Source organism: Nomascus leucogenys, chromosome X (assembly GCF_006542625.1).
Source record: "Nomascus leucogenys isolate Asia chromosome X, Asia_NLE_v1, whole genome shotgun sequence".
Lineage (NCBI taxonomy): Eukaryota > Metazoa > Chordata > Mammalia > Primates > Hylobatidae > Nomascus > Nomascus leucogenys.
This window is the reverse complement of record NC_044406.1, coordinates 41,792,291-41,808,499: the sequence shown is the minus strand read 5'-3', so window position 1 is coordinate 41,808,499 and position 16,209 is coordinate 41,792,291. Positions and strand designations below refer to the sequence as shown.

At 38.8% G+C, this 16,209-nt stretch overlaps 1 protein-coding gene across 3 annotated transcripts in view; it reads left to right on the top strand.

The window, feature by feature from the left end:
* PAGE4 (PAGE family member 4) overlaps positions 1-16,003 on the top strand; it is a 79,790-nt gene extending 63,787 nt beyond the window's left edge. Inside the window, exons 1-5 of one of the 3 annotated variants that reach the window (XM_003276856.3) lie at positions 11,270-11,306; positions 12,414-12,521; positions 13,025-13,112; positions 14,561-14,686; positions 15,877-16,003. In XM_003276856.3, the coding sequence (XP_003276904.1) occupies positions 12,444-12,521; positions 13,025-13,112; positions 14,561-14,686; positions 15,877-15,893 (309 nt within the window). In that variant the 5' untranslated portion in view covers positions 11,270-11,306; positions 12,414-12,443 and the 3' untranslated portion in view covers positions 15,894-16,003. The other 2 variants (XM_003276855.3, XM_030806791.1) reach the window with 2 other exon arrangements.
* Positions 16,004-16,209: the final 206 nt, after the last annotated feature.

Below are 16,209 nucleotides of genomic sequence, written 5' to 3'. Positions count from 1 at the left end.
AAGGTAGAAACTTCTAAATAACTTGCTAAGGGCTGAGTGTGGGCTAGTGTGAGAGTGTGAGGTCCTGGGGACTGCAGACATGGTAGTTTTGCACTTGCTTGCAGGCTTTCCCTCTAGCAACTCCAGGAGGCACTGACAGGGAAGGTTGAGAGAATCCTGAGAAGACTAAGGAAGGGTGACAGAAGTCATTGTTGAAACTCCACTCTGCCCGGTCTTCTCAATGCCCCACATAAAACAAAAGCCTTAATTCACGGGCTGAAGGAAACCTATTGCCTGAGATCACTGGTGCAACCCCACAGCAGTTGGGAGAAAATATGGAAGTCACCGTTGAAACTCTGCCCAGACCCACCTTCCTTAGTTTCTATAGTGTGATCAGGGCCTGCAGCTTAAGCCTTTCTTTCTGTAAGGGAGATGGGAGAAATGCACCAACGTGGAGTTTGGCAGCAGCTGCTGTTCTTGCCAGCACCATGGGGGAACTTTCTCTGGATTCTCTGTGTGAGCCTAGTGGTAGTCCTAGGGGAGAAGCCTACGAGAGGGTAACCTCACATGAGTAAGTCTTTTGGGAGCTTCACATTCTCATGCTAGCTCACACTAGGTTTCCAGGACTTCATCAAAATTTATTGTTTAATCTACACACTGGTTCCTGCCCCCTTGTAAGCGTAAGGCACAGAGTCCTGTGTCTCCCTGCAGGTGCCTGTCTCTCTCCAGATTTTGGTATAGCATTTACCCTATGACCTTGGTCCTCTGATGAGTCAAAGAAAAGTTGGCCAGGTGTGGTGGCTCACAGCTGTAATTCCAGCACTTCGGGAGGCCGAGGCGGGTGGATCACTTGAGGTTGGGAGTTCGAGACCAGCCTGGCCAACATGGTGAAACCATGTCTCTACTTAAAAAAAAAAAAAAAATTAGCCAGGCGTGGCGGTGGGTGCCTGTAATCTCAGTTACTCAGGAGGTGGAGGTTGCAGTGAGCCAAGATTGCACCACTGCACCCTAGCCTGGATGACATCTCAAAAAAATAAAAATGGAAAAAAGAAAAGTAATTAATTTACAGTTTAACCAGCTTTTTTCTTGGATGGGATAGGAGCAAAATTTTTTCATTGCTCCATCTCTGAACTTTTGGGTCATATGGTGTGTATATATTTAAGTTTATAGAAAATTGCCAAACTGTCTTTCAGAGTGGCTGTACAATTTTGCACTCATGTTATTAAGAGAGATCTAGTAGTTCTACATCCTTACCCATACTTGATATTGTCAGTAACTTTTCTTTCAGTGAGTCAAGTAAGTGAGTAATGGTATCTTTTGTGGTTTTAATTTTCATTTCCCAAATGGCCAGTGATGTTGTGCATCTTTTCGTGTGCTAATTTTCAATCTGTATATTCTCTTTGGTTTAGTGACCATGACATTTGCCAACTTACAAATTGGGTCGCGTGTTTTCTTGTTATTGAGTTTAGAGAGTTCTTTAAATTTTATGAATATAAGGCTTTAGTCAGATAGATGATTTACAAACATCTCCCAGTCTATAGTTGTCTTTTTTTTAAAGTTAGTATTTTATTGTTTTAAGGACATTGAAGAGGGCTCATGGAAATTTAAACATAGGTAGAATTTTATCATACACATATGTCCTCAAATTATAGCCTAATCCTCCCTACTCTTGCATAATCAGAAGCCAATTACCTTAGCTTTGACATTTTAAAGATACCTTGAACAACGAATCAAGTGATTTGAAGTTCTAAGGTCAAAATGCTGGGCAGCAAAAGGCTTGACCTTGTAAAGAAAAGATTGTATCAATTCAAATTAATGATCTTCTGTGATAGGAAAACCTTAGTGATCAAGAGAAACTAATACATTTTTATTCTTCAGGCCTAAGTTTGGCTTCTATTTCTATCTTATAATCTTATTAATGATTAAGTTGGATGGTTTAGGAATCATACTCCAAGGAACCCAGGGGTTCTATAGAGCAGGGGTCCCCAGCCCCCAGGCCATAAACCAGTACAGTCCTGTGGCCTGTTAGGAACCGGGCTGGACAGCAGGAGGTGAGTGGTGGGCAAGCCAGCATTACCACCTGAGCTCCACCTCCTGTCACATCACTGGTGGCATTAGATTCTCATAGGAGAGCAAACCCTATTGTGAACTATTCATGCAAGGGATCTAGGTTGTGTGCACTCCTTATAAGAATATAGCTAACGCATGATGATCTGAGGTGGAACAGTTTCATCTCGAAACCATCTCTCCCTACTCCCCAGTCTGTGGAGAAATTATCTTTCATGAAACTGGTCCCTGGTGCCAAAAAGGTTGAGGACTGGTGCTGTAGAGGATTCCCAGAGGCTGCCTAAGAAATTGGGAGTGCAGGAATAGAGATGATGAACCTCTGACCTCTCCTCTCTGGCTTCAAGTGCAGTAGCTCTAATTGTTTTATTATCAGGTTTGGCTACATTTTTTTGTTTAATACCCATTTTTATTTTGAAATGATTTGTAGAACAGTTGTAAAGATAATACAGAAACTTCTCATATACTTTTCACTCAGATTCACCTAATGTTAACATCTAATATAACCACAGTACGTTTGTCAAAACTAAGAGGTTAACATTGGTAATATACTACTAACTAAATGATAAACTTTATTCGGATTTCATTAATTTTTCCACTAATATCCTTTTAATGTTCCAAGATACCACACTGCATTTAGAGAAGCTTTTCTTTTAATTCTATTAACAGTGTTAAGAGCACAATGCAAAAGTATCAAATTTTTATGAAGGCTGATTTATCAATTTTTTTCTTTCATGAATTGTGCTTTTGGTGTCATGTCTAAGAATTCGTTGATAAACTAACAGCCTCTTTTTATAAAACTTTCTTGAAAACTTTCATAGTTTTACATTTTACATTTAGATATATGACCCATTTTGTGTTAATTTTTATATATGGTGTGAGGTTTAATAGTGGTTAATTTTTGTTGCATATGACCATCCAATTTTCCTCATACCATTTACTGAAGATACTATCCTTTATCTGTAGAACTGCTTTGGCACCTTTGTCAAAAACCAACTGGCCATACTTGTGTAGGCCAATCTCTGGACCCTATTCTTTTTCATTGATTTATGTGCCTTGATTACTGTCACTTTATAATAATTTTAAAAATCAGATTGTTCAGTGTCCAGATCTTAGTTTCTAAATACCATTTCTTAATACAAGGAAGCCAAAATCCTGGAGAAATGGCTGATTCTAGAGCAGGTGAACTTGTCTTATCATGCAGTGCCAGGAAGTAAACAAAAGCTAAAAAAAAAAAAAAACAAAAAAAGATGACTGTGATATCAAAAGTGTGTAGGAACCAATCTGAAAGAAGTCTCAATGTCTAAGCTAGAAAAATCTGAGTCACAAAACACATGGCAACTGTATTGGAATGGAACTCAAAAAATAAAAAGGAATCCATGAGTCCATACTGATATAAATGAGCAATTTAATAAGTAAATAAATGGAGAAGGGACAGATCTTTCTTATGGAATAATTCCAAAAAATAAATGTAGAAGGAATGAATGAAATAGAAAATCACTATTAGAACAGCACAGTAATAATTGCTCTGGTAAGGTCCATGGATTAATACTAAAATTAGACGCCTAAACCTTAAGGATAAAAAGGTTATTTGCATTGCCTCAAAGTATTTCCCCTCAAATACGCATTAGTTACTGTAGAGATTTTAACATATATCCACAATTTTTTTTATATTCTTCCCCCCAGGAGGTGGAGCTTAACTCTCCTCCCCTTGGGTGTGAGCTAGACTTAGTGATACACTTCTAAAGAATAGAATAAGAAAAGGGGAAAATAGTAATTTTATAGTGGAGAAACTTGACATACATCATCTTAATCAAGTGATGAAGGTTAACGTCACCAGTAAGAATTCATGTTTACATCACATACCCTCTGATATGATGTGATGACAATGGTACTTTACCTCAACAGTATTCTTCCCCAAAATCATTATCCTAGTCCAATCATGGGACTCTATTAAACTCAAATTGAGGGGCAGTCTAAAAATTACCTGCAAGCACTCTTCAAAACCAGTTAATGAGATTCCTCCAACTTTCTTGCTTTTCTTCAAAATTGCGTTAGCCATTGTAATTCATTTGCTTTTCCTTATAAATTTTCGAATCAGTCTGCCTTATATGTACAAGAAGTCCTTCTAGGATTTTGATTAGTATTGTGTTAAATCTATATATCAATTTGTCTTTACTATGTTGGGTTTTCAAATCATGAACACAGCATGTATTTCCACTTATTTAGGTCCTCTTTGACTTTTATGATCAGTGTTTTATAGTTTTCAGCACACAGATCCTGTACATATTTTGTGAGATTTATATCTAGGCACATCAATGTTTTGACTGTAAATGTTTTCTTAATTTCAGTTTCAAATTGTATGTTGTTTTTATTTGTTTGCTTTTTTTATTATTATACTTTAAGTTTTAGGGTACATGTGCACAACGTGCAAGTTAGTTACATATGTATACATGTGCCATGTTGGTGTGCTGCACCCAGTAACTCGTCATTTAATATTAGGTATATCTCCAAAGGCTATCCCTCCCCCCTCCCCGCACCCCACAACAGGCCCCGGTGTGTGATGTTCCCCTTCCTGTGTCCATGTGTTCTCATTGTTCAATTCCCACCTATGAGTGAGAACATGCGGTGTTTGGTTTTTTGTCCTTGCGATAGTTTGCTGAGAATGATGGTTTCCAGCTTCATCCATATCCCTACAAAGGACATGAACTCATCATTTTTTACAGCTGCATAGTATTCCATGGTGTATATGTGCCACATTTTACAGAGGCTCACTTTGTCGCCCAGGCTGGAGTGCAGTGTGGCATGATCTCAGCTCATTGCAACCTCCGCTTCCTGGGTTCAAGCAATTCTCTTGCCTCAGCCTCCCAAGAAGCTAGAACTACAGGTGTGCACCACCATACCTGGCTGATTTTTGTATTTTTAATGGAGATGGGGGTTTCATCAGGTTGGCCAGGCTGGTCTTGGACTCCTGGCCTCGAGTGATTTGCCGGCCTCAGCCGCCTAAAGTGCTGGGATTGCAGGCCTGAGCCACCATGCCTAGCCCCAATTGTATGTTGTTAATGTATAGAAATCAAATCGATTTTTGTGTGATGACCTTGTATATTGCTGCATTGCTTAAGTTACTTGTTGGTTCTAAGAAGGTTTTTTTCTTCTTTTTTTTTTGTAGATTTCTTGGGATTTCCTATGCAGGCAATTATGTTGTCTGCAAATAGGGTAATTTTTACTTCTTCTTTTCCAATCTGAATGCCTTATATTTCTTTTTTCTGGCCTTATTATGCTGGCTAAGACTCCCAGCATGATGTTGAACAGATGTGGTTAGAATAGAAATCTTTGTCTTGTTTCTGATCTTTGGAGGAAAGCATTCAGTCTTTCACCATCAAATACAATGTTAGCTGTCGGTTTTTTGCAGATCTCTTTACAAATTGAGAAAATTTCCTTCTAGTTCTACTTCACCGAGAGTTTTTATCATGAATGGATGCTGTATTTTGTCAAATGCTTCTTCTGAATCAATTGATATTATCATATGATTTTTCTTCTTTAGACTGTTAATATCAAATATTAAATTGACTGATTATTGAATATTGAATTCGCATTGCATTCCTGGAATAAACTTCCTATGGTTGTGCTGTATTATTCTTATTGCTAGATTCAATTTGCTATTTTGTTGAGGATTCTTACATTTATGTTAGTGACAATCCTAAGAACCCCAAATATTTATGCATCTAATAACAGAGTCACAAAATACATGATGAGAAATACACAAATCTACGATTACAGTCTGAAATTATAATATCTCTTTCTCAATAATTGATAGAACATGTTGGCAGAAAATCAGCAAGGATACAATAGACAATAATCTGAAAGACAAAACCACCAAGTCTCACTCAGGAAGAAATAGATAACCTGAATAACCCTTTATCTGAATAACCCTTTAAAGAAGTTGAAATTGTAGCTTAAAAATGTTCCCACAAAGAAAACTCCAAGCCTAGATGGCATCACTGAAGTATTCTACCAAATATTTAAGGAAGAAATAATACCAATTCTATGCAAAATCTTCCGAAATATTGAGGAAGAAAGAATACTTTCCTACCCATTCTATGAGGCCAGAATTTCTTAATTCCAAAATTAGACAAAGATATGAATAGATAAGGAAAATATAAATCAACATTCATCATAAATATACACGCAAAAATTCTAAACAATATTTTAACAAATTAAATCCAGCAATACATTAAAAGAATAATACATCATGACTGAACGGAATTTATTTCAGGAATGCAGGCTGGTTTAATACTTGAAAATGAATCAATAAAATTCACCATATTAACAGCTAAAAAAGAAAAAATATATAATTATTTTAATAGATGCAGAATGTTGAAAACTTTTGCCCTATGATCAGGAACAAGACAGAGATTTCCACTTTCCCCACTTGTATTCAACATTGTAATGGAGGTTCTAGGTAGTGTAGTCATGGAACGAAAGTAAGTAAAATGCATGCAGATTAGGAATAAAGCAAAATCGTCTATTCACAAATAACACAATTGTTTACATAGAAAACATGATAGAATCTAATTACAACAATGAAAAGCTACTAAAACCAACAAGTGAGTTTAGCAAAATTGCAGGATACAAGCTCAATATAAAGAATAAGTTGTATTTCTGTCTACTAGCAACAAACAATAAAATGGAAATAAAAACAATACCATTTACAATATCATAAAACATGAAAAACATAAGGGATAAACCTGACAAAATAGATGAAAAATCTGTACATTGAAAACTACAAAATATTTCTGAGAGAAATTAAGACTTGCATAATTGAAAAAACACAAAAAAAGAAAAAAAAAGACCTACATATATGAAGAGATATATCTTGTTCACGGGTCTGAAGACTCAATATTGTTAACATATGTAACAAACCTGCACGTTGTGCACATGTACCCTAAAACTTAAAGTATAATAATAATAAAATTAAAAAAAAATGTCAATTCTCCCCAAATTGATCTATAAATTTGGTGCATTCTCAATCAAAATTACTGAAGATTTTTTGGGGGGTAGAAATTGACAAGCTGATTCCATAATCTGTATGGAAATGCAAAGGACCAAGATTAGTCAAAGTAGGATTTCAAGAGTTACTACAAAATTATGTCACAGTAGTGTGACATTGGCATAAAGATAAACAAATAGATTAGCACAGCACAGAGAGTCCAAAAATAAACTCACACCTATACAAACAACTGATTTTTGGCAAAGGTATACAGGTAGAGACTTAATAACCAGCAAAGGCCAGCATGACCAACGTACCCTCACTAATTACCTGTAAAGGGATACATGCATAAGAGGAGTCTTGCCCAAGAGAAAGAGGTCCAAAGCCAGATGAGCTTTCTAGCACAAGTGAGAGGCCTGCACACCATCAGTGAAGACTGAAGTGACAAGCACAACTATGAAATGGGGCTCAATTGGCACAGAAAGGTGAACCTGGTGGTTTCTGTATAAGGAGACTGGGAAACAAGGGCTTCTCCTTCTGATGGTGGAGCTGTCAAGGACCGAACCTTCCTCTCCACTTGCTTCAGGTGAACTACTAGGAAATGCTGATGCTAAATAATAGCTATCTGAATAGATATGAGCATGTGTGCAGCAACTGAATGGGCATGAGTAGTATTTGAAGGAGTTCACAGGTAGTTGGAGTAACAGTTTAAAATAACATACTTTGTCAATCCATGTCAAAATTTCCAGGAACTCTCCTTTGCAATCATGAAAATTGCCTTTATGTTTACCAGTCAGTGTTTAGAAAAATCATCTCACAAAATATTTATATTCATAATATTTCTATTCGTGCACTTATTGTGGCATACAGTAGGTCAAAGGACACCAGAGAAAAGATCCTCCTCTGACCCACAGCCTCAGTCTCCAGCTCCAGTGGCCTCTGCAGTTTGCAAGCATGCTTCCAAGATTTAGGACATGATGTTTCTTCTGCCAGTCCTGCATTCTGCACATGTGGGCACCTACACCACATCACCTCTCATGGATGGTGCTCATGGGGTTGCTAAGCTTCTCCTTGAGCTGAGGGATTCAAAGGAACTACTGGATCCATGGGGTAGCACAAGGTGAGGAAGCATACATGTTTATGTTTATGATTCAGGCTTAAACCAGAATCGGAAAGATACAGATTTAATTCCAGGCATACCTTGCCAGAGGGTGTGACATTAGACAAGTTGTACATACTCTCAAGCCCCTATTTCTTCATGTAGGAATTTTTTTTTTCATGAAGAAATGTTTAAGGAAGTGGACAGAAAATGATCCATGAGGATGTTTGCTGCAGCATGAATGATCATCTAAAATGATAAATATATGGAAACACATGCACTAAAATGACAAACAGAAGATAGGTTTTTAATGAATGCTGGAACTCCAGAGTTGTTTCTTAACTCTCCTCTTTCTGATTTTGTGGATTGTTTATGAGCATGAATTACTTGAATAACAGTGTTCAAACGTATTATTTATCAAAAGTGCAAATTCAGATAGTAGTGTGGTGTTTTCTCCCATCAAATAGCAGAAAACAGTAGGATTAGTCAATTTTTAGTGATTGGATTATTTGTAAGGAGGAGATATCACCTGTGACATAAAATGAATACAATGAAAGTGACATCTATAATCATCACAATGATACAAACAAGGGCTTGGGATCACCTACATCCTTGATCAGAGTGCTTGCTTTGCACTAATGGTGCCTGAGGATGAGGTTCTCTGGGAAGGCTCATGGTGCTGGGCAAATCGGGATTTCTTTTTCAGTTCAGATCTAAGCTCTCACACAGAAAGGACCTTACCTGTCCTCTCACTCCTTCACAGCATCCTAGAGAAACTTGATCCTATGCAGAGAATACAGCAGCTGCCAACCGACAGGCACCAAGGTCAGGGAGGCAGCAGGCTGCAGATAGCCTTTCCAAGTGATAATAGGAAACACCTAAGAGCTAATGAAAGTACTTTACCTGAGGAGAAACAGGAGGCTGAGACTAGAGCCCACAGTTTATGCTGATTGCAGAGTGTGAGATCTCAGTCTCTCAATAAATCTTTATTTAATCTACATAAAGATCTGAGTAGTAGGAGCAGCTCCTGCTTAGATATAAAAAGTGGTTATCCCTGATTGGTGATATCAGGAAGAATTATATATTCTTCACACTTGGCTCTGTATTGACACTACATCTTATCTGTAGGAGAGAGGGAGAGAAGGAGAGGGAGATCTGGCAATTCTACTTCTGCCATGGGGGATCTTACTAACTCTCAAAGAATGTGCGCTTCTTTCAGGGTAACCTGCAGAGTCTGAGAACGGTCCAGGTCCAGGCATGCAAGGACAGAAAGTATATTTTTCCCCTGGGGGTTTAGCGGAGGCGGGAGGGGGTGGACAGGGATGTGCAGGGCAAGCTCCTTTCTGTCCTGCAGGCACCCATCTAACTTTTGCCCAAAGCAGTAACAGTGGGCTTCTGTCCCCCATCCCCAACCCCCCACACCTTCTCTGACAGCAGAGGATCAGACCACCTAGGTGATGGTGAAGCTCTTTGACATGCACCAGGTGCAGGAGACCTATAACCTCTAGCACTGCATTTTATCTGCTGGGTTCCCCTTGGAGAACCATATATCTTTGGAGCCCCAGAACATGCTGGTTGCACAAGAACAAAGCACACTTACTGTCTGAGAGGAAGGCTGGTGGTGTGGTAGCACTATTGAACCTCTCTTTTCTTTTGAGATCATATTGTACATACACAGTGCTACATAACTGGATGTTTCAAGTTAATAACTTAAAATGAACAGCACCACTATTACAGGAAATATTATTCAGCACTGGTTTTGGTAGTCACCCATATTTCATTTTCAAGTGTGCCATAATTTACTTATATAGCAAGTCCATGACCATGCTATTATAAATTAAGCTGTTTTGGAAGTCCCATTTATCCGAATTTTTGTTCACATGGTTAAAGAAAAAAAAACATTCAGTGGTAGTTGTTAAAGCACAGTAAGGAAAACCTTATTTAGGACCGTGGTGATGGGTATAGGGACCATTGTAATGGGTTCTTGTAGTGGGGGAGGAGATTGGGCTCAATACTGAGTACAGCACAGGCCAGTGGGAATGTATAGCGAAGGAGCTGTATGGCGGTCCATGGGTGGAAAATTACTAAGAGGAAACATCAGGGGTAAGGGGGATTCTGGCTAAACCCACCCAGCAGGATTCTTGCTGAAGACAGGCCAAGGGGAATCAGACATCACCTGGGGGATGGTGGAAGATGAAGAACCCCATGCGGTAGCAAGTATGATCAGATATTGAGGATGGAGGGTTCATGCCACATTGACTTAGCAGGGCTCTTTGCTAAAACTGGGTTTTACAAGGAAATGCACAGATGGGCCTAGGAGGAGAAGTTTCAGAAGCCTGACTTAAAAGTTTGGCCAAGCAAGGAATATTTGTCAACATTCAAGACAGTTTCCTTAACATTAAAGTCCTAGAAGTAGAAATGCTGGGTCACAGGATTTTTTATTTTTTGAGACAGGGTCTTGCTCTGTCGCCCAAGCTGGAGTGCAGTGGTGTGATCTTGGCTCACTGCAACCTCAACCTCCTGGGCTCAAGCTATCCTCCCACCTCAGCCTCTCAAGTAGCTGGGACTACAGGTGTGCACCACCATGCCCAGCTAATTTTTGTATTTTTTGTAAACACGGGGTTTTGCCATGTTGCCCAGGATGGTCTCGAACTCCTGGGCTCAAGCAATCCACCCACCTCAGCATCCCAAAGTGCTAGGATTACAGGCATGAGCTGCCGCACCTGCCCTGGATTTTTGTGCAAATGTTTAGGCTTATTTATGTATGTGGGTTTATCATCCTTTTTCTTTACATTTTTTTCTGGATTCCTATCATGCTTAAAATGGCTTTCCACTCTCTGAGAACCTAAGCTTTCACACATCTCTGGGAAGACTGAATACCCTCTTGAGGGCCACTGAGGTAGCAGCACTGAGAAAAAAATAAAGGGTAAATTTGCAGGTGAAATGCAGAGCTGGGAACATTCCTAGATCCAGAAGGACAGAACATTTTGCAGGAGGGGCCAGAAGCCAGAAACAAGCCCTTCCCCGCACCGAGCAGGCCCTTCCTCCAGGTGGCACAGAGCCTCTAGGAGGCGGGAGAGGGCTGGAAAGACAACCCACGTGACACACCCCCGAGGTTTGGGATTGGCTAGTGGGGTTGACACTGCTGAGGTCTAAACAAGGAGGCAGAAGTGGGTAGGTGCCACTTCTCTTCCCTTCTTCATTCTTCACCAGGCTCTCTGCTGACTCCAGTCAAGTGTAAGTGAGAACAGGTGTGAATGAGTGGGCCAGCGGGCTTCTGGTGGGTCGGGCACTGTGGTCCCTGGCCTCAGAGAAGGAAGGGCCTCGAGGTCATCATCCTTCTCCTAGCAGGCAGCTATGCAGCGGGTCAGGGACAGGGGAGGAAGGAGGGCCATGAAGGGGAGGAGGGTCAGCCAAGATGGTGTGAGTTTTGGAGCGGGACACTATCTGAGTCCTGGAGGCATATGAAACTGCCCATAAAGGACGGATGCCGGGGTCCTCAGTGGGGGCCAGGGAAAGGGTGGGACGGCCCGCACTTGACAGCGCCTGCCTCAGTGCTCATGTTCACTGGGGGTCTTCCCATCAGCCCCTTCACCCACGAGGTAAACTGCCGCGGAACTGTGAGGGTGCTGTTTGCATTCCAATTGTCGGGACTCTTTCACCTGAGACTGAGACTCAGTGGGTGGGTCCACCGATCATACCTCCTGGGAGTTTAAATGTGAGGAGGAGCTGGTGGGCTTCAGGCGGGTCGGGCAGCACAGTCCGTGGCCTCGGAGGAGGAAGGGCCTCACAGGCGGTGGCGCCGCCATGACCTTGTATTTGTGGCAGGGCTGGGGCGAGGGAGGAAGTTGGGCCACGGAGGGGAGAGGGATCAGATGGAGCAAAACTTGGGGTACTTTTTGAGGTATCTTTGAGTCCCAGAGGAGCCTGAAACTGCCGACAGAGGACAGGTTTCGGAGTTCTCAGTGGGGACCTGGGGAGGAGGGGACTTGGGGTGGCTGTATATTAAAAAATCTCTTCATAATGGAGTTCAGTTATGAAATTAAGTCTTTTTAGGAAAGACCCCATGTTTTGATCTAGGACTTGAAGATCACTTCTCTGCCAAGTTGGCTGTGGAAGAAACAAAGCAGTTTGCAGATAGATTTATTTGATGTGATTGGAAACCACGCGTAGTTATTATTAACTCAGGACCTATTATGGAAATCTCACAAAATTAAAAAAAATTACAATCAGCAGATGGCCATGGAAAGAGTCGAGTATAATTACTCCTTTTTATTGCAGTCTTCAGTTCACGATCTTCTAGTTGCAGCGATGAGTGCACGAGTGAGATCAAGATCCAGAGGAAGAGGAGATGGTCAGGAAGCTCCCGATGTGGTTGCATTCGTGGCTGTGAGTACATTTCAGTATCTTATTTCCATTGGCAGAAATGTATTTTTCTGAAAGAAAATCGAAAACATTGTTGAACCAATATAGATCTGTTATATAAAGGACTTCCCTGCTGAAAATAATTGCAAACTAAATCACATTAATGAGACATTGAGCAAGGAGACTTATTTTCTGATATTGTCTGCATATGTATGTTTTTAAGAGTCTGGAAATAGCCCTTATGACTTTCCTATCATGCTTATTAATAAATAATACAGCCCAGAGAAGATGAAAATGGGTTCATGGGTTCCAGAATTATCGGTCCTTGCAGGTAATAACTCCTTAAAGTATTTTCTATATAGGAAGAATAACTTTTCTTAAGAGTACTTACAGAGAAGATAGGAAAAACCTCTTCAGATTTATTTGTGACTAGCTACCTTCACATAGTATGTATATTTGTGACTTCTATTGCCATGGTATTAATAACAATATTCTATTTGCATCTACTCTCCCCCACGTCTCAAAAGCCCGGTGAATCTCAGCAAGAGGAACCACCAACTGATAATCAGGATATCGAACCTGGACAAGAGAGAGAAAGAACACCTCCGATTGAAGGTGAGAAGGGCATGGAGGAGCATTTTGTATTTCATGTATGATTTTATACTAGTAACAGGAATAAATAAACCATCCCCTAAAAATTGGCTGGAAACCTGTAAGGTAATCCTTGGTAAGGGAATAGTGTAGTTTTCAGCTGCCATAGTCCTTGTGATAAATTTTCTCTTCGGCATTTTACTTATCTTATATCTTAAGAGTTCTTTGGCATACTTGGAAAATACAATCCTTGCCAAGACTCTATATTAGCAAACAAAAGGAAACTACATTAAATTTAGACGAAATTATAAACCGTTTCATGAGTTAAACTTGGTTTTATTGGGATATTATTTTTCTGGGCATAAGTCATTGCATTAAAAGTTTGAGCAAACCTAGATATATTATGGTTAGCTCTTACATAGCAATTTTTAGAAAATGTCATAATTCAGAAAAATAAAAATGTGAAATCCTTTTAGTTGCCATTAAAAGTCTTCAATACTTTTGTCTTTCTGAACCATAATCTATTTGTCATATATTTATTTTTTTAACTTTTTACTTAGAAAGGATTTAAAATGTAAGGAAAAGTTATCTAAGTACAGTGAACTCCTGTATATTCTTCAACTTGATTCACTGATTGCTATAACATTTTGCCACTTATCTCCCTGTTTTTACCATATTAATATATTATTGCTGAACCACTTGGGAGTAAGTTTCAAATATCACAACTATTTACTCTGTAAGTAATTCAGTATGTATCTGCTAAAAATATGGATAATCTCTTAAATAACCTCCGAACAATGATCAAATTCAGGAAAATTAGCATTGACAAAACGTCTAATATATAGTCCATTGCAGTTTTGTTAATTGGCCTAGGAATGTCCTTTATAGGATTTTTTTCCTGATCCAGGATCTAATCCAAGACTACTCATTGCATTTAGTTGTCATATCTCTCTGGTCTTCTTTAATCTGGAAGTGTTCCTCAGTCTTTCTTTGCCTATCATGACATTGACAACTAGAATCCAAAGCAGTCGTTTTGTAAAATGTTCTTTAATTTGGGTTTGTCTTATGTTAACATTTTTACAGACTTTTTTTTCATTCATTTACTAGGGCTTACTAGGTGCCGGGTAATGTACTAAGTGCTGAGGATATAAATGAGATAATGATTTCTGCCTTGAGCTCACAATCTAATCAGGGAAATTCATGTAAACAAATAACTGCTCTAATGAGTGATTTACAGTAACAGAAGTATATGTAGATCGTGAAAGTGACAACTAAGTTGTCTTAAACAGTCGTAGGAAAAGAAAACTTCATAGTAGAGATAATATTCTTCCCCATTTTCTAGCAGAAAATTCCAATGCCCATTGCACTCACGCATCACATTTGTTAGAATACAAGCCTACAGAGATTTATTTAATAACGCTAATTTATAGTTTACTGCTTACTTGTATCAATAACTTTTTTATTTATATAAGAACGTAAAGTGGAAGGTGATTGCCAGGAAATGGATCTGGAAAAGACTGGGAATGAGCGTGGAGATGGCTCTGATGTAAAAGAGAAGACTCCACCTAATCCGGAGCGTGCTAAGACTAAAGAAGCAGGTACGTTATTCATTTGGAATGGAAGTCATGGGGTTACTCTTTTTCTGTAATATACTTTAATAACAAGTCTCGCATACAAATATTATTTGAAAGGTAGTTCAGACACCAAATACTTGATTCAAAGACAGTGTCAGGGGAAAAAATGAATTAGGTCAAAGCCATGTTGTTGAATTATAAAATATGAAAGTATTATTACTTTGGAGGAGAAATCTTCCAAAACACAAGGCAAGTGATCAAATACTTTTAAAAGTATATACATTACTTAACATACCCCAGGAGCAATTGGGTATCTAAATGACACATAGTGTTGCTTTAAGAAAAAAATTTGCCAGAATTGTTTATCACAAATCGCTTTTAGGCACTAACAAGTAAGATAGATCTGTATGTTTTGAATTTTCCAAGTTGGTTTGTTGTTTTTTGAAAAAAATTGTGAGCTAGACTGAGAAACAGTAGCAGTTTCCCTCACATTTTAATGTCATCTATATGGTAGTGGCTTAAATAAACCAATAAGACCATGTATATTTTTTAACGGGCATATCTGGCCTCCAACCATGTAATTTTTATCATCTAAATCAGAACACTTTTGAGAGGGAAAAGGAATGCTACGAATACAACATCAGGTTAACAGGTGCCAATGAGACAAATGGCCACTCTGGTATAAAGAATCCACATAAAGATTTAACTAAATCAATGAATTATTTTTGCACTTTTGCACAAAGGGACAAACCAAATGAAATGGCATTCTTTGACCTCTCTTTAGTTAGCTAAACAATTCCTTAGCTAATATATAATTAGCAGAGTGTTTTTAGTCAATACATTTGAGTGACAGTGTGTTTGCTTGCTTGTTTTTTGCTTCTTGGAGTTTTTGTTTGATTAAAAAATCAAAACAAAACAAAACTGAAATCAGTGGCTGTTTTTGCCCTCTACTTAAAATTATCTTTAAATGGGCTCATAGCATTTAATCTGTTCTGGCTTGAGAAGTCTTTGTTTCCTCGTACCACTAGAGTGAGGCATTTTAAAAATTAGTACACATATGCCTGAAAATGTACATTAGCATAGAAGTCTATGCAGTGGTTAGGGTTCTGGTTTTAATTTCATCTTAAAAAAACAAAACTAGTGTTCTTTGTGTGGTTTTAGTGTCATCTCAGTAAAGTTCTGCTAAGTAATGAACTCAACTGTTTATATTTTAGGAGATGGGCAGCCATAAGTTAAAAAGAAGACAAGCTGAAGCTACACACATGGCTGATATCACATTGAAAATGTGACTGAAAGTTTGAAAATTCTCTCAATAAAGTTTGAGTTTTCTCTGAAGAAGTCGTGTGTGTCTTTTGTAAAATTTATTCCTAGGAAATTGACACTATTGTAAATCGTATCTTTAAAAAATCCTTGTGTTCTGTTTAGAGCTGGTATATATTTTTGTATACTGATTTTGTGTTGGGCAACATTGCTAAACTTGCTTATTCTGTTGGTTTATCCCTACATCCTTTTGGATTTTCTCCATACACAATCATACCACATGTAAA